A 27,151-nucleotide genomic window follows, 5' to 3' on the forward strand; every position below is an offset into this window, starting at 1 on the left:
AACTAATGAACCAACTAGAAAGGTGTCCAAACGTTTGCACCTGCCATATTCACTTTTTTCTTATTCTGAAAACAATTTTTAAAAACCCACGAATGAATAGTAATTATGCATTACAATTTGCAGAAAGATGCCTTGCAGAGGTTCTGTTAGCTTCTGTTCAATTAGGGAGTCACTGAATTTGATTAGAAGAGACCACATTTTTGCACACAATTGTATCTTGAGAGGCCCCACTGTAATGTAACCAGAAGTAAAGAACTGGGGGGGGGGGGGGGGGGGGGGGGGGGTTGGGACATTTTATTGGGAGACATGGGAAGACAAGAGGAATTAGATATAATAAACTGCTATTGTTTAAATGACAAATTACAAGAGTATAAAAATTTACAACAGGAATTTAATCTCTAAGAAGCTTTCTTAATGCATCAAAAAAAAAAAAAAAAAAAAAAAGACCAACTTAAAAGTCTGGTTTAAGATGGTTTTGGAGCTTAGGTGTAGACCTCCCAAACCTCTCTTGAAAGGATCTGAAATACTGTTACAGGGAAAATGGGAAGACTATCATCCTCAGTAATACCTGAAGATTCAATCTGAAGATAAGCACTAGAAAAGAACCTCATTATTATGGGAAAAATTGTACGGATAGTGACTCACAGTTAATCTCATCTAAAATATTTGATAGAACATACCTTGAACTTTCTAGGATCTATAAATTTAACATAATCTAATAAATGTTAGAGAGGATACCAAAACGAGCATACTTATATACGTATATTATGGGCCTGTCTACAAGTTAAATAGTTTTGGCAAAAAGGGCCACAGTTTATAGCTTTTACATCTTAATGTCAAATGTCCCAACTGCAAAACTGGCATTCCTGGGACTTTAAGTCCTAATTAAAAGAAAACACATTTAAAAAAATGGTGCTATACACCAATCATATTACATCAACCAACAGGTGGACATAGAGAACTGAAAGCTGAGCTGAGACATTAGAAAAATAGAAGTAGATTATCTACATGGAGTTGTAAGATCTAGATCATCATATGAATTTATTGGCAAAAAGGAGACATACACTGGAAAAGTTTGAGTCAATATGGGTTCACTTCTATAAGTTTGCTGAAAGGGAAAGAGGATGGGACTTGATACAGTGCCTTTCTGTGGTTACAATCAAAGCGGTTTACATATTATATACAAGTACTTATTTTGTACCTGTGGCAATGGAGGGTTAAGTGACTTGCCTAGAGTCACAAGGAGCTGCAGTGGGAATCAAACTCAGTTCCCAGGATCAATGGAAATGAAACTGGTATGTTACAACCAAATTGTGGGTTGTGTGTAGGAGGAGGAAGGTGAATGAAGAGGGAAGGGGTGGGTAAAATAAGCTTTTTGGGAGTTTAGTTGGGTAGCTGGATGTCATCAACAGAGAAATGATTTTCTGCACAAGCTATACATTTCTCAATAATCATCTTTAATAGAAAAAAATGAGACACGTTCTCTAGTAAGGAATGAGACCTTATCTTCTGTGGCTCGTTAGTTGGGGCTTCCTTACTGGCTCATCATTAAAGCAGTTGTCTCCAGATCAAAATGTGCTGCTAGTCCCAGTTGCATTGTAATTACCATATGAACACAAAAGTACTATATGAGATACCTCCCGGTAAGTGTATCTGCCATCCACTAACGTGGAACCAACCAACCCTCCAGGGCCAGCAGCACACACAGCCAGGCGATGACATGCAACCAGACTTGCTGTCACCAATTTGACTATTTCAAAATTCTTCTTCAAGTCTTGAATGATGCCCTATGTGCAATAAATAAAAAAAGAAAAAGAAAAACAGTGGTTATAAAAAAAATCTCAAATACTAACAACCAGTATTAAGGAAAGCACAGACTGGGTCCATCCCAAAATCAATCACTGTTTGACTTTGAAAATGTCACAAAATTATACAGGAATAGAATAACCATGTAGCTCTATGACAAGGGAGACAAAATAAGCCAATCTTGGTTTTACCTCACTGTATGCAGGGAAATGTCCAATGTTGCTTAAGGAACTCAACAGGGAAAAATGCACAGAGTGAGGTTAAAACCAGGACTCGAACCAGAGCTATAAGGTTCCTTTACATATGGTGCTCTGCACAGTTATAGAACTACATAAACCTATAAGATGACAGTGTACAATGCCCAACAAGAGCGCAATGACTAATTATCATAAAAACATCCCAGTTCCTCAGACCAAGGCCATTTAACTGCTTCCCTATTAGCACTGGGACACCAGCACTTTAATTTTGGCAGCTCAAGGAGAAATTTGTTCTTACCTGATCATTTTCTTTCCATTAGTCCTTCAAAATATTCCAGAATCTGTGGGGTACTTGTGTACATCAACCAACAGGTGGACATAGAGAACTGAAAGCTGAGTTGAGACCTCTCTCTTTGCATCCAGTCCAGCTCCTCAATATTTACGTAGTCAAGCAGTAAAGAGAAACTCAGAACAAACAAAACAACCTTACACAATTCACTAACTTAACACTAACCAGATGAGCAAACATGTGTGGACCTCTCATCTCTGGATAACTTGTTGAGGAGATATGTAGGAAGCACCACGCAAGGTGACAGTCATTATCTGACCCATTATTCCGCACCGACTATGAACATAAAAGAAACCTCAGGTGGTCCTCTGCAATAGTAGGAAGGACTAATGAAAAGAAAATCATCAAGACAGTCCTAATTTCTACTTCCATTATGTAGCTTCCCACTATTCCAGAAGCTGTGGGATGTTCAAAAGCCGGAAACAGGACAAGGCTGCCACCTGCACCTTCAAAGTAGACAAGGCCAAACCCCTGTCCAACCCATCCTGCAAGAAATCCAACACTTCCGCGATTGAAGTACCAAAGGGGAAAAATGCCCGATCTTGACACCAGTGCTCAAAAAACTTCCAGACTCGAAAATACGCCAGAGAAGTGGACTGCTTGCAGGAATTTAACACTGTAGCGATAACTCTAGAAGAAAACCCTTTCTTCCTCAACCTGTGCCTCTCAAGAGCCAAGCCATAAGCGAGAACGGAGACGGGTCTGACATTACGATCAGACCTTGACACAACAATACTGCCTCTGTCAAAGGAATCGGCTCCGCTTCCGCTAAACGCAGCACCAGATCGCCATACCACGGACGATGTGGCCATTTCGGAGCTATCAAAATCACCAGACCCGAGTGACGCTCGATGCGCTGGACTACTTGACCAACTAGAGGCCACGGCGGAAAAACATACAACTCCTCCTGAGGTCACAGCAGAAGAAGCACGTCGATCCCCTCCGCCCGAGGGTCTCTTCTGCGACTGAAAAACCGATGGACTTGCGCGTTGCCTGCCGTCGCCATGGGATCCATCACTGGAAGGCCCCATTCCAACACAATGCGATCGAAAACAACCAATACAGAGCCCACTCTCCGGGATCCAGAGTATGTCTGCTCAGATAATCTGCGTCCACGTTGTTCACCCCCGCTACATGTCCTACCAAGCGAAACAAATGCGCCACCTCCTCTGCGACCGCCCGGCTCTTTCTGCCCCCTTGCCGGTTAACATAAGCCACGGCCGTGGTGTTGTCGCAGAGCACTCTGACTGCCTTGCCAAGAAGCCGGTCCTGGAAGAACTGAAGAGCCAAGTGAATGGCCCGAGTCTCCAACCGGTTGATGGACCACTGTGCTTCCTCCTGAGACCACCGGCCTTGGGCTACCTGACTGAGACAATGAGCTCCCCAGCCTGTCAAACTGGCGTCCGTGGTGAGAGCTATCCATTCTGGGGATTCCAAAGGCATTCCCTTTTCCAGGTTGCACGTGTGGAGCCACCAACGCAGGCTGAGACGAGGAATTCCGGTCAACGGCAATCACATTTCCAACTCCTGCGTTTCAGGAGCCCACAGAAGAGCTGACTGCAACTGTCGCATGTGCGCCCTGGCCCAAGGAACTACTTCTATGGCAGCCGTCATCATGCCCAGAACTTTAAGGTAAGCACGGGCAGTTGGCGTTTGCTCCGCAAGAAGCCGACAAATCTGATCCTGCAACTTGAGAACCCAAAGAGGCGGTAAAAACACCCGGCCCTTTACCGTATCAAAAAGAACCCCCAGACACTATAGAGACTGTGACGGACTGAGATGACTCTTGGCCAGATTCACCACCCAACCAACCAAGGGACTCCAAAAAATGCACCGCTAGAGCAGTAGCCACTTCGCTCTCCGTTTTTGACTTGGCCCGAATCAACCAATCGTCGAGATAAGGGTGCACCAAAATACCCTGCCTCTGCCACTACCATAACCTTGGAAAATGTGCGGGGAGCTGTCAAGACCGAAAGGCAGCGCACAAAACTGAAAATGCTTCCCTAAGATGGCAAAACGAAGAAAACGCTGATGCAACGCTTGAATGGGAATGTGCAGATAAGCCTCTGTCAAATCCAGCAAAGTGAGGAACTCCCCACTCCGAACTGCCACAATGACCGAACGCAACGTCTCCATGCGAAAGGAGGGAACATTTAGCACCAAATTGACCCTTTTGAGATCAAAATAGGCCGAAAGGTACCCTCCTTTTTTGGCACCATAAAATAAATCGAATAGCAATCTGTTCCTTGCTGACCAGGGGGAACGGGAACCACTGCTCCCAGATTGACCAAACGAAGCAATGTGTCCCGTACTGCCGCCTTCTTGACACAAGAACAACATGGGGACTCCAGAAAGAACTTGGGAAGCGAGCCTTCGAACTCCAGCATGTACCCGTCTCGAACCACCCCAAGAACCCACTGGTCTGATATGATCTGGGCCCATCTCTGGTAAAACTGTCTCAGCCAAGCACCTACACGCACCAGAGGCTGAGCCCCCATACCTTCATTGGGGATTGCGCCCTGAACTAGGACCTCCCGAGGAGAAGTCATGCCCTCCACAATGGCTCCCTCAAAAGGACTTGGTGCGCTGAAAAAAACGACCTCTAGAACCCCCACTAGATCTACACGGTCTAGACTGTCGGGCTTCCCTAAAACGTCTGCGCAAGGACGCCCCTCTGGCCCCCATTTTGGGACGAAATTCCAGAAGACAAGGAACTTTAGCGTCACTAAGATCACGTGCCAGTTTATCCAAATCCTCACCAAAGAGCATGGATTCCTTAAAGGGAAGGGAACACAATTTAGACTTGGAGGCCGCATCTGTGACCCAAACTTGCAACCATAGAGCCCTACGCACTCCTCTGTCTACTCTAAATGGGGTCTTTTAGATAGAAGGGGACTGCCTCCTCCTCCTGTAGAATCCAACTGGGGGGGGGGGGGGTCCCGATTTCCAGGTCTGATAAAGCGTCCAAACAAAATCTGGGGGGAGGGGGGGGGGGAGCCAACCCCCCCTGGACCTTCATTTACCAACGTCTGGACTAACCAAGGGAGACACAGGCCCAAAAACAGCAGGTTCCACAGGACGGGAAGAATTCAAAATGGCAGCCATTCCCGCCGAAACGGAACCCGGGGGGGGGGGGGGGGGGGGAGTTGCGGACACCTGCTTCAGCTCCCCGCAGAGCCGACACTGACCTCCCGGCGCCTCTATTCCCAGGCACGAGCAAGCTCGGCAACGGAGCAGCTTGGCAGCAGACAACCCCGAACCGAAGGGAGAGAGACAAAACCCTGCACTGAAACGCAGACCTCCCTCCCACCAAGAACAGCAGCACTGCTCCTCCGGCCAGCCAAACAAACGGAACTGCTCTTTTTTTCTGAATTATTTTTTTATTTTTCAAACAACAGGGAGCCTGACAGCTGCTGATTGTAAGGGCACTCAAGGCTCCTGTGCTGACACAGGAGCCGAGGCACAAAGCTGCCACTACCGGAGACAGCAGCACAGGGGGAGGGACCCAACTAGCAGGTTTAACACCCCAAGGAGAAGACTGGGCTCCACCAGACCCACAGCCCCAAAGCACATAAAGTCTCTTTTTTTTTTCCTTTTAACCACACACAGGCTTCTGAAATAACAGGAAAATTCCCAATTATAAATCCCCCCCCCCCCTTTTTTTTTACACTATCTCACCAGACTAGTAAGACTGCACAGGCTGTACTTCTACCTCTGCTGAGACTGAGAAAATACTGGCTAGTTGGGGTTCTTCATAGGTTATATATATACAGTATCCAAAGCTCAGTGTTTCTCAGTCTCCCTCTGCTGGTAGGAGTACATAACCCAAGCGTCTTGACCGGTCTGGAGGGTCGCAGAGGAATCTACCATTCTTGGCAGTGTATAAAATTGCAAACAAAATCAGTAACTACATAAAATGCGTGAAATTATGCTTAAAACAGACACCAAATCATCTCTACAACAAATCTGAAATATAAAATTGATAACAATAATGAAGAACGTTATATTGCTTAACGCAGTTTAAGTATCCGAGACATCTGAGAAAGCACACAAAACACCACTTGCACATTTCCTCAGCACCATGTTTATCAGCAGTCAGTGGTTACTTATTTTTTTAACTGATTCTTGAAGGCAATTTAAACATTAAAAAAAAAGGTTCCTACTACCTCCCCCCACCCCCCTCAACTACAAACACACACACCAATATACCTAAACTAAAAAGTGTATATTTATGTGAAACAATGGCATATTACCCTTTCTTAAAAACCAATCTTCTATGAAATTCCAGTTCAAATACACTCTTACCCACTCACATTGACTCACCACATAGGAGGAGGAAAAGACTTCAGTGACTGAGTTGGCTTATGACAATAACCGTCACATACCGTGTTTCCCCGAAAATAGGGCATCCCCATAAAATAAGACCTACCGAGGTTTTTGGTGCCCTTAGAAAATATAAGGCCTCCCCCGAACGTAAGGCCTAGCAAAGTTTTGTTTTTCCCGGTAAGTAGGGTCCCCCCCCCCCTGAGATCGCCGGGCCCCCCTCCGTCGTTCTGAAACTAACCCCCCACCCGAGGTCGTCCCCCCCCACCCGAGATGGCGCCCCCACCCGAAGTCGCCGGACCCCAACCCCCTCTGTCGCTCCGAAACTAACCTGCACTTAAGCCTCCTTTCACTTTCCTTCCAGTTCGCAGCAAGCAGCAGCAGTACTACTACTACTACTACTACTACTACTTAACATTTCTAGAGCGCTACTAGGGTTACGCAGCGCTGTACAATTTAACAAAGAGAGACAGTCCCTGCTCAAAGAGCTTACAATCTAATAGACAAGTGAACGGTCGGTCCGATAGGGGCAGTCAAATTGGGGCAGTCTGGATTCACTGAACGGTAAGGGTTCGCAGGAGCAGTAGGAGGGCAGGCCACTCCTTCCTTCCGTGTCCCGCCCTCGCCTGACGTAACGTAACGTCAGGCGAGGGTGGGGCTCGGAAGGAAGGAGAGGCCTGCCCTGCCCTGCTGCTCCTGCGAACTGGAAGGAAAGTGAAAGGAGGCTTAAGTTCAGGTTAGTTTCTGAGCGACGGAGGGGGGTGGGGTCCGGCGACTTCGGGTGGGAGCGCCATCTCGGGTGGGGGGGGGGGCGACCTGGGGGGGGGGGGTTACCGGTAGTTGCAGGAGCGACGGAGGGAAGGTGGGCGGGCCGTGTTTCCCCGAAATATTAAGACATCCCCTGAAAATAAGACCTAGCGCATTTTTGGGCGCAAAAATTAATATAAGGCAGTGTCTTATATTCGGGGAAACACGGTAGTTTCAAAAATTACAGCCTTGGTCTAAAAAACCTTCCCTCATTTAATTTAAAGGTGAAGCTTTTTTTTCCCTTTTAATTCTTTACACTGCCAATAATATAGAGCTCATTGACGCAGTTTAAATATAATGTCCACAAAGCTGAATATTGTTCAGTCCATTGAAAACCTTTAGGCCTGAATAGTATGCAGTTTTCTGGACACTGTATTTGAACATTGAGCTCTTTATTGTTGGGAGAATAAAGAGTTAAAAGGTAAAACGTCTCAGCTTTAAACGAGAGGAGTGGTTTTTTTTAGACTAAAGATGTGTCATTTGTAAAATTATTTGGTTATTTGGCAATTACTGTCTGCACCAAAACAGTGGGTTTCAAGCCTGCAAACTTTATTATTTCTTGACATGTATTTCTCTAGTTTGGCCAGCTGGTGGTGCATGTTTATGTTTAAAGTTGTTGACTTCCCTCTTTAGTTAACACAGATAAGAGGTAACCCTACAGTGACGTGGCCAGCTACTTTTAAAACTTGTTGTTCTGGGCTCCAGTGGCGTAGAAAGGGGGGGGGGGGGGGGGGGGGGGCGGTCCACCCCGGGTGCACACCGCCGGGGGTGTCGGCGCCGCTGGTTACCTGCTCTCTCTGCCCCGGAACAGGTTACTTCCTGTTCCGGGGCAGAGAGAGCAGGGAACCAACAGAGCCGACACAGCTCCCAGCGACGATGTGCACTCGGCGGGGCGGAGCACCAGTGGTAATAATGCACTCGGGGGAGGGGGGGGGTGCGCAGCGGTCAGCCGCCCTCGCTACGCCACTGCTGGGCTCTGATTGGCCCAGGAGCTCAAATTCATCTAGGATATACTGGATCTCTTTACTGAGGCCCTGTGAACAGTTATATTTGATAACATGAGCAGCTATATTACCTGTACTCTCCAGGTAGTGAACAAATGTTTAGTTTTATAATTGATCCATATTCAGTTACTTGTTACTGTGTGCTGTTTTGTTCCATCTGTTTTTATGGTTCACTGTTCAATATTTTTATGACAAACATTTTAGTTTATTGTCTCTGCTTGTCTGAACTGACTAAAAGTCCTGGTGGTTTGTGTGTTGAGTCTGTGAGTGCTTTCTAGGAACTGTGAGACCACTGGGAGTGTAGCCCTAGTAGCCTAGAAATCACTGTGGAACACCTTGAGAGCGGGAGACTCACCCAGAGGCGGTTGGAGGGTGCTAGTGTAGAGCACAAGCGGCATGTGCAGGCAGACCTGAGCTTTGCTGGGGATAGACCCTCTATGTGGCCACTGGGTAGCCCCAGGTGGGTGGCTAGGCATTTCATGACACTGTCAGAAGGCAATTCTGTCACTGAAGTCTTTTCTTCCTCCTTTGTAGTAAGGAAATGTGAGTGGATAAATGTGTATTTGAACTGGAATTTCACATTAGAAGACTGGCTTTTAAGCATGGGGGTGAAATTCACAAGCCTTTTTTTAGGTTGTGCATATTTCCCCTTTCTCCATTCAAAGTCTCAGGCATGTCTGTTTGGGGGTCTCAGTGGGAAGAGCAATGTAAAGTACGTCTCGGTAGCGTGCCGGGGCTGTGAAAGGGTGTGAGTGTTCATATCTTTGCTTATCTGAATAGTGAGGGTGTTGGCATTGGGGGGGGGGGGGGGGGGGGGTACATACAGATGGAATGAGATGGACAGATCCTCCCCTATAGGTAGTACGATTTGAACAAAAACAAGCCTAAAAACAAACAAAAAAGAGATTGGTGAGAATTCGGGTTATGTAATGTCCCAGTGTATGTGCTCTTACCTTGTCTTGCTTTTGATACACTTGTTTGATAAATGAGCGTGTGATTTCATGAAGCTGGCGCAATGCAGGCACAACCCACACCACCTGTGGATTATGCTGAGATGACTGGTGGCACAAAGAGGTAAAAAATAAATTACTGAAGTGCTTAAAAATAAAACTGCAATTCTGCATCACTAGGTTACTAGAGTCCAATAATGTAAAGAACTGAAATTATTAGAAAACCATGACTTTAAAAACTGGGAGATCACTTTAAACTGAAGGTTAAAGACTGGGTATGATGGGATGTGTATTGACAAGAGAGTTAAATGCACTTCGAACCATTAGTTAGAGCAGGGGTTCTCAACCCAGTCCTAGGGACTCACCCAGCCCACTCAGGTTTGCAGATATCCACAATGAATATGGAAATTTGCATACAATAGAGGTAAAACATGCAAATTTATCACATGCATATTCATTGTGGATATCCTAAAAACCTGAGTGGCTAGATGTGTGCTGAGGACTGGGTTGAGAACCCCCCCCCCCCCACCACCACCCGAGTTAGAAAAGCAACAAAGGGAAGAAACACAGAGTGAGCCTAATGTTCTCAGGGAAGAAACCATAACACCATTTTGGGGGCTTTAGGAGGCTTGGAGGAAGGACACTCCACTCATTGGGTAGCTAATAGAATTGTAGATTATGCAGATTTCTATTGCTGGTGTCACAGTTTTAAGGGGAAGGGATTTTACCTCAAGCTTTTTTTCAGTAGCAGCTCAACAAGAGTTATGTTGAGGTACAGTATGTAATTTCCTGTACTAAGAGGGCTTATAATCTAAGCCTGAGCCAAAGATCACAAGGAGCTGCAGTGGGATTTGAACTGGCTTCCTTCTTGCCATTGGGCTACTCCTAATTACAACCCTGCCACAATACTTCAGAGTTTGTATTATTTAATATGTTAAGAAATCATGTTATCTTTAATCATGCTGTGTCAAAGAGACTGAACAGCCCACTGTTTTAACTCTCAGGGTTACAACCACTGTCAATGGTAGTTCTAGACAGCTGCAGAGCCCAAAATTTTAAGACTTAGTTCACAAAATACAATCGAAAGTGAAGGAAGAATAAGGAAAAATTTGGCTTTACCTGCTAATTTGCTCTCCTTGAGACCAACCAGACCTGTCCAGCATGTATGGACATATGGGTTATGCCTGTCAGCCAGGAGATGGAGTCAAACAAATGAGCCACAAGATATGCACTATAAAAGGCACTGTGCAGCCACAACAAATCAATATTCCTATAACAAATCAAATATGGAGTGACAAAAGGAAGTGGTCCCTATGCTAATATTTACAGGAGAATACAAAGCAGAAAAAAAAGAGAAGATTTAACTAAGTGTCCTTGGGAAAACCTGAAGGGCTTTTGGTTCCTCACCACTGTGTGAACTAGACAGGAAACCAAACAGAACCACCACAAGGATTCCATTCACCGGTTGTGGGGGAAGAGGGAGCTCTGGACTGGTCTGGTTGGACTCAGGGAAAGAAAATTAGAAGGTTAAGACCAACATTTTCCTTTTTTTTTGTCCTAATCAGACCAGTCCAGGAGTATGGGATGTAGCAAAACAATCCTTATATCAGACTAGTAAAAAAGGCCCGTTCTGTTCGAAAGGAAACTGGCGCTAGCAAGGTTTTCCTCCGAGTGTGTATGTTTGAGAGTGTATGTGAGAGTGACTGTGTGAGAGAGGCTTCTGTTCCTGCTGCTGTGCATTCCCCGTGTTGTGCTGATTCGCTGCTCCCTGTATCGTGGCTCCGCCCCTCTCCCTTCTACTGGCCAATCTGATGTGGGTTGTGTGACATCACTATTATCTACTACAACGTGATCCAGACCACCTCCAAGGGATCCACGGTTCCAGGCAGCCTCAGAATGTTGGAGGTGAGAATTATTATATAGGATGAGAGACACTTGCCGATAAAACTCCAGTTCCAAACATCGCCTCTTCCCTAGCTTGCATATCTAACCTGTGAAATTTGGCAAAGGAGTGTAAGGTAAACCAGGTAGCAGTTCTACAAATCTCAGAAAGGGACACTGAATGCAATTCAGCCAAAGAAGATGTCATCCCTATAGTTGAATGAGCTCTTTCTCTGCCTTTGAAAAGATAGACCAAAGCAACTCTTTCCTTCAACCAAACAAGCAACTGTCGCTTTTGAGGCTGATTCCCCAAATAAAACAATCAGACCTATGATACTCCAGGGAACAAAACAAAACTCTACAAACATCTAAACACCTAAGAACTTTGAACTCATTAACCGCAATCATACTTTTTGAAAGAGAGCAGATTGACTAGTTCGAATGGAAAGGCACCACCACCTTAGCAAGAAATAAATGAACAGTACAAACAGAAGTAAAAAAAAAATAAAAAGGGATCTCATCAAGACAAGGTCTGCAATTCCAAAATCTTTTGAGACAAAGAAACCACACTAACAATACTACCTTTAAGGTGGGATCCCTGAGAGAGAATTTCTTTAGAGGCTCAAAAAGAAGGATCTGTCAATGCCCTGAACACCACATTAAAATTCCAAGAAGCAACAATAGGATAAACTGGAGGACACAAATGCATCACCTGTTTAAGAAAGTACACATCTGGATGGCAACTGACCAATGCACCCAGCAACAGGACAACACAGCCACTTGTACTTTAAATGGAACTAAGGCTAGACCTTTCTTTAAACCATCATGCAAAAAAAAAAAAAAAAAAATTAAAATCTGAGCCACAGAAGCTCAAAAAGGAGACAAACCTCTCCCGGAACACCAGCCCTAAAAACTCTCCAGACTCTAGCATAGGCAATACAAGTAGAGAACTTCCTTGCTTGCAAAAGAATTGAAATGATCCCATCTGCATACACTTTGTACCTTAAATGGGACCTTTCAATGGCAAAGCCAAAAGTGAGATGGATCATCCAATTATACTTGTTCTTGTTGGAGAAGACTTCTGCTCTGAAAGAGCTTTAGGACCTGCCCTATATCTGCAAGCAAATCAGATCCGTGTACCAAGGATGTCTTATCCAGTCTGGGGCTACTAAGATCACCAACCACCAATACAATGTAAGAGACGCCATGGGAGAAAAAAGTACAACACGTCTACCTGCAGCTACTCCTGAACAGCATCTGGTTCTGCTGATTCGTTCCCTTCTTTGACTGAAAACCCAGGGTACTTTGGCATTTTGACTAGATTACATGAAGTTCATTGCTGTGAGACTCCACCAGCTGTCAATCATGGCAAATGCTGCTCTCAACAATTCTCACTCTCCTGGGTTCAATATGTGACTGCTGAGAAAATCTGCTTCCCATTTTCAGCTCCTGCTATGTGTGCAACCAACAATGCTTGAAGATGTTGCTCAACCCATTTATAGGAGCATAGCCACCCCTCTCGCCACTGCCTGATTCTTCATTCCTCCTTGTCGACTGACGTAAGCTACTGCTGTAGTACTGTCTGAAAAGATTCAAACCACTTTCCCATGGAATATGGGTTGAAGTACATCCAGCACTCTCCAAATAGCTTGGGTCTCCAAGTGACTGACAGACCAAAGTTGCTTCGACTGATGTCCAGCAACCATGACCACCTGCTCCAAACAAGCTTACCAACCACTCACTCACTTATGTTGTGATTACTACTCAGACACCTCTAGAGGCATGCTTCTCAACACATTTTGAGAGTTTAACCTCCAATCTATGCTGGCCCTGACCCTGATCAACCAAGGAAGACAAATTTCACGCGTTTGAGTCTGGGGCTATCAGCGACTTACAGGAGATGCCTACAGCGGTTGCATAGGAGCACAAGTGCATAGCATTATATACAGGTTTGGAGCCATAGACCCCTAGAAACTTGCATATAATCGTAGGCCCGAGGTTCCTTCTGAGCCATAAGAACACAAATTTAAATATGAAGCTTTCTGGGGAAGTGAAGAGTTGGTAGTGTACCTAATACATAGTGAGAAGAACACTGGCACAGGAATCTCCACTTCCTTCTTCCATGTTATCTAACAGCTGTTAAATAGGTGATAGTTTTTTCTTATCTACACCAGAACTGGAGGAAGGAGCTCCAAGGTACACCCAATTCCTTGATGCGTGTCTCCACCATCTTTTGCTTCAGATACTACATTAATGCCAGAGCTCCAGGGGGACGTATTTCACAAGGGCATTTGGCAGGTTGTTTCTAGAACTGAGAATATACTTAGATCTTCAATTCTTCAATTATGTGAATTCTCTAAAAAGACTGCTGAGAAAAATTGGGAAACTTGATTTGAGTTACAAGGATTTTTCAAAACATATTAAGAGGCATATATTTTCAAAGCACTTAGACTTACAAAGTTACGTGGTGGGGCATAATCGAAAGGGACGTCCTTGTTTCGATTTGGATGTCCTCGCAAAACATCCCCATCCAGGGGCAGGGAAACCCATATTTTCAAAACAAGATGGACTACATTTTCTGGCAATGAATTCCAGATTTTAATTACACATTGAGTGAAGAAACATTTCCTCCAATTCATTTTAAATTTACTACTTAGTAGCTTCCTTGTATGCTGCCTAGTCCTAGTATTTTTGGAAAGAGTAAACAAGCGATTCACGTCTACCTGTTCCACTCCACTCAGTATTTTATAAACCTCTATCATATCTCACTTCAGCTTTCTCTTCTCCAAGCTGAAGTGCCCTAGACACTTTATCCTTTCCTCATAGGGAAGTCATCCCATCCCCTCTATCATTTTTGTCACCCTTCTAACATTTCTAATTCCAATATATCTTTTTAAAGATGTTTTGACCAGAGCTACACACAGTATTCGAGATTCGATCGCACCATGGAGCGATACAAAGGCATAACGTCCTTATTTTTGTTTTCCATTCCTTTCCTAATAATAGCTAACATTCTATTTGCTTTCTTAGCTGCTGCTGCACACGGAGCAGAAGGTTTCAATGTATCATCAACGATGCTGAGAGAAATAAAAAGACTGGTAGCTGTAAATAAACACTGGGAGAGAAACAGCCCCAAATATGCTGCTCCTGACACTAGTGGTGGGGGGAGGGAGCTGACAAGACAAAGAAAAATGAGAGGTTAGTTCAGGAGGTTCCCCATACTCAAACCCTCACAACAGCCTCCAATACAAATTCATAAAGATATCTATTCTTTCTTAAATTAAAAAAAAATAAAAATAAATAAAAGTACAAGAGGGGACAAATCAACCCTGAGTGAGACCAATTAGTATGGCAGAGGACGGACTGGGCTCCTTCATGTGTATCCCAAGGAATGGATACGCTAAACTCATCCACCAGAGTTCAGCTGGGTGACTAGCTCTCCAACTGGGCCTAGGAATAGCTCACCAGCCCAGTGCTTAACTACATGAGATGCTCATCACTATCTGCAAGAGACAGAGAATACGTATGAGCTGTGGCTACACAATGTCTTTTATAGTGCAGAGCTCACAGCTCATTGGTTTCTGTCTCCATCTGCTGGTTGACAGGTATAACCTATATGAGCTCAGCTGGTCTGGTTAGGACGAAAAGGAATGCAAGATTAAGAACAGGTACAAACCTTCTTAATATCCTCTATACACTTGATGATGTAGCTCTTTTTAATTGCCTCCTTCACTGCATAAGCATCACTAAGGATAGTCAGGTGTTCATCCAAGGCTTGCTGAACTAGATTGGAAGGTAACGTAGGAAGATGTGCCAACTCCCAGAGTACCTCCAGGACCTGCAAGAACAACATAAGAGATCACTAACAACTAAACGTGAAGCCCAACTCAACAGTAAATATAATACACTCCGATTCCATTATGTATGAACTGTTACTCTTCTGGTAAAGGTCAAAAATCATCCCCATAAGTGAAATGTTCATGATAGATGACAAACTGAGTGAGTTTTGGAACAGGCATAAAGCTACAGTAAATGAATTTTACCTTGAAGAACAAAATTAATTACATAGCTCAAAACTGATTAAAAAAAAATGGACTGAGTGAATTTTGGAAAACTGCTCTTCAATTATGGTGTTACTTGTTTTATTAGATGGGGATACATATGTAAAATTATGTTTTCTTTCTGCAGGGATACAAAGAAACTCTGGCAAAGGCAATGTTGGAGTTTATATAAGAAAAACATAACAAGCATGCGACTACAACAAAAATTGTGATGGTTGAAAATCACTCCTAATAAGTTTTATTGGTCCCCACCGGACAAAATTATTACGTTTGTTTCAAACGGTCCTAACCACAGAAACAGAGAATGATGGTAGATAAATATAACACAGCCTTGCCAGTCTGCCCATCCACAGCAACTACTAATCTCTACAATCCCCTCCTCTCCCTTCAGAGATGCTCTGCACCCAACTCATAATTTCCTGAATTTGAATAGACTTGGAGACTGCCCAACACATCCACCACCACTTTCATAGCCAAGTATTTCTTTGGAATACACCCCTTTCATTTTCAATCTATGACTTCATTCAAGAGCTCCCTTTCAATTAATACCTGTGCATTTAAATATTACTCTGGTATAAATGCCTATCACATTTCCCCTCGCTCACCTTTCTTCCAAAGTATACAAATGTTGATCTTTATTCTGTTCCTATAAGCTTTACAAAGAAGACCATTAACAATTTTGAAGCCACACTTTGGACAGTCTCCATCCTGTTTATATCTTTTTGAAGGTGTAGTCTCCTGAACTGCATATAGTACCTCAAATGAGGTTTCACCAAAGACTTATACAGAGGCACTATTACCCTCTTTCTGCTATCTGCTCCTCTCCCTATGCACTCAAGTACCCTTCTGGCTCTTGCTGTTACCTTTTGTACCTGGTTTGCCATCTTAAGATAATCAGATACGATTGCCCCCACATCCCCCAGTTTCAGTCCATCCTCTCTTACCTTGACCTTTCCTCCAAAATAACTGCACGTCTAACCTTGGTAATCTCAAGGCTGGACCATTGTAACATAGTGTATACTGGAATCTCAAGGACTCTTCTGCACATGTTGTAAATCAGTACAAAACATGACCATTCAAATTCTTTGTCATGAAACCCATTTTGACCATGTTACCCCTCCCCCCTTCTGATACAGCATCACTGGTTGCCAGTAGCTTACTGAATAAATTATAAAATTCTCACATTAATTTACAAAACACTGCAACTGGGACTTCCAGCTTATTTGTCTTCAGTTATCACCCCTTACATTCCCACATGTGCCCTTTCTTCCCTCAATGACATTTACACATTCTCAAGATCATCTTGAGTGAACTCGCACCTTGGTCATGTTCTACCTGGCACCATCTCTTTGGAACTCACTTCCAAAACACCTGTATCTTGAGATTTGCTTTTCTAAATTCAAGAATGCTTTAAAAACCTACCTCTTTTCCTCTGCCTTTGACCTACAATCTTATACTATCTGTTACATTTTTTCTTATATGCTGTTTGTCTATGTCTTCTATTCTATTGAAATTGTAGCTTTTTCCTTTCTTTTTGTTAATTTATTTTAATTTGTACACTACTTTGCCATTTTCTACAAAAAGTGGTATATTAAGCTCAATAAACCATAAACTCTCTCTAATGTCATAACAACTATCTTAGAAGTAACAAACAGTCACATTGCAGATGATAGCAAAAAAAGTTAAATCATTCCCATCCAGTCTGAGTCAGCATTTTCTTTTCTGGTTCATTATTATTTGAGTAGATAAGCATATCAATTATTTTGTTTAAATCTATTCCAGCTCACCTCATGTCTTTATCTTACTTCTAAACCCTGTTTCTAACACTGCCCTTTACACCTGCCCTAAGCATGATAAATTCTACTACGGTGTTATTACAACAGCTGCTTTTAGGCTGCGGAGTAGCTTCAACTGGAAGAAAGCCACAGCTGGAGGAGAAGGTGGTAGATCACAGTGCCTTACCTTTCCTGAAGTAGTTTCAAATCGTGCCTCACGACCGATGCGTCCTATCAAGCTCAACAGCTTCTGTCGTACACGATCACTCTCTATCTCCCAGCTCTACAGAAAGAAAACGTTAACATAAGACCTGCAATACTGAGCCAGAACAAAGGGTCCATCAAGCCCAGTATCCTGTTTCCACCACGTCACAAGTACCTTGGAGGATCAGAAAAATATCATTCTACTCCTAATAGATCCCATTGCAGGTAATATGCGGCATAAGTGTGCACTGACATTTCTTCAGTTAGCACGGGTCCACTTAGCGCCTCCTAAATAAGTGGCAGTAAGTGCTTCTGCGCTAACTGCGACCTGAGTATAGTGGAACTTTCCATAAAAGAAGCTAGCTACACAGCATCATTTATAGGGCTGTGCTCACTGTTTCCTTTTGCTGGTACAGAGGCATAACCCATTCGTCTGGTAGATAAAGAAGTATACTTTCATTATTTACAGACCAGTAAGCCCAACGTCAACGCCAGGAAAAACAGTGGGAACTATTATAAAGAATAAAGTTACGGAGTACATAGACAAAATTGGTTCAATGGGATAGAGTAAGCATGGGTTCAGCCAAGGGAAATCTTGCCTCACCAAGCTGCTTAATTTCTTTAAAGGTATAAATAAACACGTGGATAAAGGAGAGCTGGCTGATGTAGTGTATCTGGGTTTTCAGAAAGCTTTTGATGAAAGTTCCTCAAGAGAAACTCCTGAGAAAATTAAAAAGTCGTGGGATAGGAGGCAATGTCCTTCTGTGGATTAGAAATTGGTTATTGGACAGAAAACAGAGAGTAGGATAAAAAAAGCCATTTTTCTCAATGGAGGAGAGTGAATAGTAAAGTGCCACAGAGATCTGACCTGGGACCAATGCTATTTAACGTATTTATAAATGATCTGGAAAACGGAACAAGTGACGTGATTAAATTTGCAGATGACACCAAACTATTCAAAGTTCTCAAAACAAATGCAAGTAGTGTGCCTCACTAACATTCGTCAAATGTAATTGATTTTGACAGATGGCACGCCCACTTCCGGGTTTTCAGCCAATCAGAAGTGAAGACACGTCCAAGCCGTGCCCAACCACCACCCCTTTTGATGACATTATTGCCAAAATTACACCCACTCCCCAGCCCCTTGGATGATGTCATCAGATATGACCACACAAGCCCCACCCCTTTTACATAGCCACACTTATTTGCATAGTCCCACCCCAAACCCCATATCTTTTGCATAACCCCACCCCCACAAACCACACCTCTTTTGGTAATGCCAATGTCATAGCCACACCCCCTTTTCAAGATGGTGGTCACTATTGTATACTTCACTTCCTGTTTCCACTACTAGCTGCCATCTTGGATGGGGGTCATGTGACAGGAAGTGACGTAAAAAAACCCTCGACAATGCGCCCTACCGCCTCGGTGGAATTTAATCGCGTATGCGCACCTTAACCTTTTTTTCTCACAGGAAAGAAAACAGATATTTTTCTTAGAATTATTTTCTATCAAAAGGATAGCTTGTGCATAATTGTAAAGCTGTTTCTTCACTTTTTTTCTCTCAGGAATGAAAATAAGCATTTGTTTAACAAAAAAAGAAAAAAAAGGACACCTTTTTAAGCTGGATCGTACGCTTTTTAAGAATGACAAAGCTGTTTGCATTTTTTGTCCAGCAAAGCTGTCACAAAATGCCTAGACAACTGCCTGGGGTTACCCCATGTCCACTTGGAGGGTCTTTCCCCAGCATAGCTCAGGTCCACCTGCACCTACCGCTTATGCTCTACACTAGCACCCTCCTCCCACAAACTGGGTCACAACCGCCTCTGGGTGAGTCTCCCGCTCTCCAATTATCCCTAGTGATTTCTAGGCTACTGAAGCCACACTCCCTGTGGTCCCACAGTTGCCAGAAAGCACTCACAGACACAACATTTAAACCACAAGGATTCTTTATCAGTCCAGACAGGCAGAATGAACAAACAAATGTGTTTACTCTCAGAATTTGGAACAGTGGACAAAAAAAAAGGGGGGGGGGGGGGGAATAGCAAACAGTAACAAGTAACTGAAAATGGATCAATTAGAAAACTAACTAAACATCTGTATAGTTCCTAGAAAGTACCGGGGAGATCAGGGCATATATCTGTTCACAGAGCTGCAGCAAACAGATCTCTCTCTCTCTCTTCTCCCAGGCTGAAACTGAAGCAACAGCCAGCATCTGTTTGGTAATTTCAAACTCCAGGCCAATTAGAGCCCAGAACAGTTAAGTTTCAATTAAAAACTAGTTACATCACTACAGGCACTTCCTATTATCTGTTTGCCAACTAAAAGAAAGAGAAGTCAGTCCTCTATAACAGCTTTAAGCATAAACATGCACTATCTGCTGGCCAAACAAGAGACACTTCAGACATAGTTAAGACAGGAAAATATCCAATGCATTTTACAGGCTTAAAACACACTGTTGCTTCACCAGCAATGCAAGCTATTCTCTGTCTGTGTGAGATCAGTGTCTGTAGCCTGGTGTTTACTTTATCATACTGTCTGTGTGAGATTAATAGGGTCCAGTGCCACCACCTGTGACCCCCCCTTCCCCCTAGCTAGCAATAGGATTTCCACCCACCCCACTTTTTCTGTAGACATCCCCCACAGTCCCCCTCCTGTTTCTCTCTAGCCATGAACCACAAAAAGAAAATAGGCAATTGTTTTCTTTCAAAAGGATACAATCTCAATGCTTTATTTTGCTTTTAGTAGTGTTCACCTGAGAAACATTGAAGTTACAGGTAAGCAAACCTCTCACTCTCTACACCCCCCTCCCACAGACATTCTTCTCTGTCTATAGCCTCCTCCCCGTCTCCTAGCAAACCTATTTATCAAACGTAACAACACATGGCAAACCTAGGCATGTCTGGACAAATAAAAATATAAACAATAGCCATAAGACAGAGTTAAAATTTTGAATCAAAACCCATTTATCATACACAACCCTTTGAATTTTCTTTTAAGTACATGAGATTCAACCTGCCACTGGGCCTTGTTTCTATTGCTTTTTGCTGAATGGATAACATAGTTTTACACTACTCATGTGGATTGTGAAAAACTGCAGAAAGATCTTAGGAAACCGGAAGACGGAGCATACAAATGGCAGATGAAATTTAATGTGGACAAATGCAAAGTGATGCACATCAGGAAAAATAATCCGAATCATAGTTACCTGATACTGGGGTCCAGCTTAGGAGTCAGCACTCAAGAAAAAGATCTAGGTGTCATTGTAGACAATAGGCTGAAATCTTCTACCCAGTGTGCAGTGGCAGTCAAAAAAACAAATAGGCTGCTAGGAATTATTAGGAAAAGGATGCAAAATGAGACCAAGATTATTATAATGCCTCTGCATCACTCCATGGTGCAACCTCACCTTCAGTACTATGTTCAATTCTGGTTGCTGTATCTCAAAAAAGATATAGCGGAATTAGAAAAGGTTCAAAGAACAGCGAACAAGATAAAGGGGATGTCTGAGGAAAGGCTAAAGAGGTTAGGTTCTTCAGCTTGGAAAAGAGATGGCTGAGCAGGGATATGACCGAGGTCTATAAAATCCTTAGTGGTGTAGAACAGGTAGAAGTAAATCGATTTTTCACTCTTTCAAGAAGTACAAAGACCAGGGGACACATGAAATTACATGGAAGTACCTTTAAAACAAATAGGAGGAAATATTTTTTCACTCAAAGAATAGTCAAGTTCTAGAACTCGCTGCCAGAGGATGTGGTAACAACGGATGGCATATCTGGGTTTGAAAAAAAGGTTTGGACAAGTTCCTGGAGGAAAAGTCCATACTCTGTTATTGAGATGGACATGGGGGAAGCCACTGCTTGCCCCAGGACTGGTAACATGGAATGTTGCTACTAATTGGGTTTCTAACAGGCACTTGTTTTTTTCCCCCCCTTTATTTATAAGTTTCATAAATACATTTACATTGAATAAATGTTTTGAGAACAAAGAAATAACATAGTATTAGTAATATAAAATAAATCAACCAAAAAATTACACATTTGTTTGTCCACAATATTTCTTTGGCAAGATACTAAGAAATTATTTAAGTAACTAAATCTAACAGGCACTTGTAACCTATGGCCACTGGATTGGAAGCAGGATACTGGGCTAGATGGACCACTATCTGACCCAGTATGGATATTCTTATGTTCTTACTGTAATACAGGATGGCCATATGATTATTTGTTATCAGCTGTGGATCATGTTTCCGCTATACAATTACCCGTGACGTAATGACAGGAGGACAAAATAAAGATAGATTTATACAAGCTGCTTGGAGAGGACTTGTCCAAAGTGGGGGGCCCAGATCTCCAAGCCCCCCCCATGGCTGTGCCACTGATTAAAGGACTAATATTTTCTTTTCTTTCTCCCAACCCCAATTCCAACTCTCTCTCCCTCCCATCCCTCTACCCCCAGGCCCACTCTCACTCTCTCTCTTCCCTCTCCCCCCCCCCCCCAGCCATCTCTCTTTTTCTTCCTTCTCTCCACTCCAGGTCCATTCTCTCTCTTTCTTCCCTCCCTCCCTCCCATTCCAATATTTCTCCCTCTCTCTTTTTCTCCCTTCACCCTTCTCTCTCCCCTCATAGCCCTGTCCACAGTTCTCTCAATTTGCCCCCTTCCCCCAGCATGGTTTGACATTTCTCCCTCCCCTCCTGGGGTTCTTGCTCAACTCTCTGCCTCTTCCCCCCTCCCCATCCGGTGCAAGTAGCTTTCCCTCCCCTCCTATCCGTGATTCTAGCTGAAGATCCCCCCCCCCCCCCCCCCCAGCCTGGCGTACCATTTGAAAAGCAAACTAGTCATCGCCCTGCAGCACCAGTGGCAACCGTATTCAAAGGCAGCCTGCACTGGGCCTCTCTCTCCAACCTGTTCCGCCCTCCACAAAACAGGAAGCTCCATCAGAAGGAAAGGCCATGTGCAGGTTGCAGACAGCCTTTGAGTATGGCTGCTACTGGAACTATAGGGCTGAAGACTTTCTTACTTTTCAAAAGGGACTCCAGGCTGGGGTGGGAGGGGTGGGGGTGGGGAGAGCTTAAGAGAGAGACAAAGCGTGCCACGGACAGGTCCAGGTGGGGGAGGAAGAGATGCTAGACCATGCACAGGGACAGAAGGGAGGGTGAAGTTGGGCAGCATACAATTAATTATTAATCACAATTACATTTTTAAATCACAATTAATAATTAATCTCGATTAATGTGCAACCCTACTTTTAATCAGGATATTTCCTCCATTTGTAGCACTAGAAATGAGCATACACACAAGCTGGCACTCGATTCGGTTGAAGTTTCTATTCTGCTCCTAATAAAAGCATAAAAACAATAGAAATCCCCTTCGTGCTTCTCTTGATTTGAAAACATTGCACCAAACCCTGACACACTGCATTTGCCCATAAAAAGGAATAAAACAAAACTTATGGTCAAATAAGACAGGCAGTAAAACTCTAATTAAGTTAAATCTTCCAAATCAAATCACCATCTGCCATTTTACAGTGCAATACTTGTTTTAAAAAAATGGCAGCTATTGAAATTGTGGAGGATAGCTGTTCAAATGCATAAACATCTCTTTCCAGAAAATGACTCTTTCAGTCTTACCTTCTGAATGAGAACAAACAGATGATTAAGCTGATCTGAGCTAAATTTCACAGCAGCTGCAGCAATAATAGTATGAATATTTTCAATCACAGTGGATGATTGTCCAGACTAAAGAGAAAAAGAGAGAGAGATCAATGAAAGGGAAATGATCTCATTCCATTCAACTCAGCTGCCTAAGGAGAGGATAAAACCCTATGAAAAGCAATATATGCTAGAACAAATATAAATGTCAGTGGAAAGTGGATTTAGAAATAAGTAACAAGGGATATCTCTCCGCTGCCCTAAAGTTAACATGGAGTCTTTCACAGCAGCATGTCAGTGGGGCTATCATTAAAACGAGCCATAGTGAAATATTCTCCTAAAGGATCTACAAAATTAGACATACTCGCAGTTTTAAGCACTGTGCCCCAGACATTCTGGCTCCCTATCAGGGTCTGTAACAGAACCTACACTCCCTGGATCGAGTGTGGAACCTGAAAATGGCTAATAACAATGGGGGCAATCCACCGCCTAAAATAAGCAGACGATTTATCTGCTTATCTTTATGCCTGATATTCTGTGACCCTATCAATTTAGGTAGGACCACTGAAAATACGATACTTCACTTGAACGGGTAAAGTGAATGATACATACCTGTAGCAGGTGTTCTCCGAGGACAGCAGGCTGATTGTTCTCACGACTGGGTGACGTCCGCGGCAGCCCCCACCAACCGGAAAAAAGCTTCGCGGGACGGTCGGCACGCAGGGCATGCCCACCGCGCATGCGCGGCCGTCTTCCCGCCCGTGCGCGACCGCTCCCGCCAGTTGAATGACTAGCAAAAGATGAAACACACAACTCCAAAGGGGAGGAGGGAGGGTAGGTGAGAACAATCAGCCTGCTGTCCTCGGAGAACACCTGCTACAGGTATGTATCATTCACTTTCTCCGAGGACAAGCAGGCTGCTTGTTCTCACGACTGGGGTATCCCTAGCTCTCAGGCTCACTCAAAACAAGAACCCAGGTCAATTGAACCTCGCAATGGCGAGGGAACAACAGAAAATTGACCTACGAAGAACAACTAACTGAGAGTGCAGCCTGACCAGAATAAATTCGGGTCCTGGAGGGTGGAGTTGGATTTACACCCCAAACAGATTCTGCAGCACCGACTGCCCGAACCGACTGTCGCGTCGGGTATCCTGCTGGAGGCAGTAATGTGATGTGAATGTGTGGACAGAAGACCACGTCGCAGCCTTGCAAATCTCTTCAATAGTGGCTGACTTCAAGTGGGCCACTGACGCTGCCATGGCTCTGACACTATGAGCCGTGACATGACCCTCAAGAGCCAGCCCAGCCTGGGCGTAAGTGAAGGAAATGCAATCTGCTAGCCAATTGGAGATGGTGCGTTTCCCGACAGCGACCCCTAGCCTGTTAGGGTCGAAAGAAACAAACAATTGGGCGGACTGTCTGTGGGGCTGTGTCCGCTCCAAGTAGAAGGCCAATGCTCTCTTGCAGTCCAATGTGTGCAACTGACGTTCAGCAGGGCGGGTATGCGGCCTGGGGAAGAATGTTGGCAAGACAATTGACTGGTTAAGATGGAACTCCGACACCACCTTCGGCAGAAACTTTGGGTGGGTGCGGAGCACTACTCTGTTATGATGAAATTTGGTATATGGAGCATGAGCTACTAGGGCTTGAAGCTCACTGACCCTACGAGCTGAAGTAACTGCCACCAAGAAAATGACCTTCCAGGTCAAGTACTTCAGATGGCAGGAATTCAGTGGCTCAAAAGGAGGTTTCATCAGCTGGGTGAGGACGACGTTGAGATCCCATGACACTGTAGGAGGCTTGATAGGGGGCTTTGACAAAAGCAAGCCTCTCATGAATCGAACGACTAAAGGCTCTCCAGAGATGGCTTTACCTTCCACACGATAATGGTAAGCACTAATCGCACTAAGGTGATTCCTTACTGAGTTGGTCTTGAGGCCAGACTCTGATAAGTGCAGAAGGTATTCAAGCAGGTTCTGTGCAGGGCAAGAACGAGGTTCTAGGGCCTTGCTCTCACACCAAACGACAAACCTCCTCCACTTGAAAAAGTAACTCTTTTTAGTGGAATCCTTCCTAGAGGCAAGCAAGACCCGGGAGACACCCTCAGACAGACCCAACTTAGCGAAGTCTACGCCCTCAACATCCAGGCCGTGAGAGCCAGGGATTGAAGGTTGGGGTGCAGCAACGCTCCGTCGTTCTGCGAAATGAGAGTCGGAAAACACTCCAATCTCCACGGTTCTTCTGAGGACAACTCCAGAAGAAGAGGGAACCAGATCTGACGGGGCCAAAAGGGCGCTATCAGAATCATGGTGCCGCGGTCTTGCTTGAGCTTCAGTAAGGTCTTCCCCACCAAAGGTATGGGAGGATAAGCATACAGGAGGCCGGTCCCCCAATGAAGGAGAAAGGCATCTGACGCTAGCCTGCCGTGTGTCTGAAGCCTGGAACAGAACAGAGGCAGCTTGTGGTTGGTCTGAGAGGCGAAAAGATCCACCGAGGGGGTGCCCCACTCTCGGAAGATCTTGCGTACCACTCTGGAATGGAGCGACCACTCGTGCGGTTGCATGACTCTGCTCAGTCTGTCGGCCAGACTGTTGTTTACGCCTGCCAGGTACGTGGCTTGGAGGAGCATGCCGAACCGGCACGCCCAACGCCACATCCCGACGGCTTCCTGACACAGGGGGCGAGATCCGGTGCCCCCCTGCTTGTTGACGTAATACATTGCAACCTGATTGTCTGTCCGAATTTGGATAATTTGGTAGGACAGCCGATCTCTGAAAGCCTTCAGTGCGTTCCAGATCGCTCGGAGCTCCAGGAGGTTGATCTGTAGATCCTTTTCCTGGAGGGACCACAGACCCTGGGTGTGAAGCCCATCGACATGAGCTCCCCACCCCAGGCGAGATGCATCCGTCGTCAGCACTTTCGAGGGCTGCGGAATTTGGAATGGACGTCCCAGGGTCAAATTGGTCCGGATGGTCCACCAGAGCAGTGAAGTGCGGCAACTGGTGGAGAGGCGGATGACATCTTCTAGATTCCCGGTGGCTTGGAACCACTGGGAAGCTAGGGTCCATTGAGCAGATCTCATGTGAAGACGAGCCATGGGAGTCACATGGACTGTGGAGGCCATATGACCCAGAAGTCTCAACATCTGCCGAGCTGTGACCTGCTGAGACGCTCTGGTCTGCGAAGCCAGGGCCAGGAGATTGGTGGCCCGCGCTTCGGGAAGGTAGGCCTGAGCCGTCTGGGTATTCAGCAGCGCTCCTATGAATTCCAGAGACTGGGATGGCTGGAGATGGGACTTTGGGTAATTTATCACAAACCCCAGCAGCTCCAGAAGTTGAATAGTGCACTGCATGGACCGGAGGGCTCCTGCCTCCGAGGTGTTCTTGACCAGCCAATCGTCGAGATATGGGAACACGTGCACTCCCAGCTTGCGTAGGTAGGCCGCTACCACCACGAGGCACTTGGTAAACACTCGTGGGGCAGAGGCGAGCCCAAAGGGCAGCACACAATACTGAAAGTGCCGTGCGCCCAGGCGGAATCTGAGATACTGTCTGTGAGCTGGCAGTATCGGTATGTGAGTATATGCGTCCTTTAAATCCAGGGAACATAGCCAATCGTTTTTCTGAATCATTGGCAGAAGGGTGCCCAAGGAAAGCATCCTGAACTTTTCTTTGACCAGGAATTTGTTCAGACCTCTCAGGTCTAGGATGGGACGCATCCCCCCTGTTTTCTTTTCCACAAGGAAGTACCTGGAATAGAATCCCTGCCCTTCCTGCCCGGGTGGTACGGGCTCGACCGCATTGGCGCTGAGAAGGGCGGAGAGTTCCTCTGCAAGTACCTGCTTGTGATGGGAGCTGAAAGACTGAGCTCCCGGGGGACAATTTGGAGGCAGGGAGGCCAAATTCAGGGCGTATCCGCACTGCACTATTTGGAGAACCCACTGGTCGGAGGTTATGAGAGGACACCTTTGGTGAAAAAATTTTAACCTCCCTCCGACCGGCAGATCGTCCGGTACGGACACTTGTAGGGCGGCTATGTTCCCGTGGATCCAGTCAAAAGCCCGTCCCCGGCTTTTGCTGTGGAGGCACCGGGGGCTGCTTAGGCGCACGCTGTTGACGAGAACGAGCGCGCTGGGGCTGTC

General features: G+C 44.9%; 1 protein-coding gene across 1 annotated transcript in view; it reads right to left on the reverse strand.

The window, feature by feature from the left end:
- USP24 (ubiquitin specific peptidase 24) overlaps positions 1–27,151 on the reverse strand; it is a 357,333-nt gene that overhangs the window by 202,697 nt on the left and 127,485 nt on the right. Inside the window, 5 exon segments of the mRNA XM_030207144.1 lie at positions 1,638–1,787; positions 9,440–9,544; positions 14,994–15,155; positions 17,341–17,436; positions 22,988–23,095. Coding sequence (XP_030063004.1) covers positions 1,638–1,787; positions 9,440–9,544; positions 14,994–15,155; positions 17,341–17,436; positions 22,988–23,095 — 621 coding nt within the window.

The sequence above is a fragment of the Microcaecilia unicolor genome, chromosome 6, assembly GCF_901765095.1.
Source record: "Microcaecilia unicolor chromosome 6, aMicUni1.1, whole genome shotgun sequence".
NCBI classification, from domain to species: domain Eukaryota; kingdom Metazoa; phylum Chordata; class Amphibia; order Gymnophiona; family Siphonopidae; genus Microcaecilia; species Microcaecilia unicolor.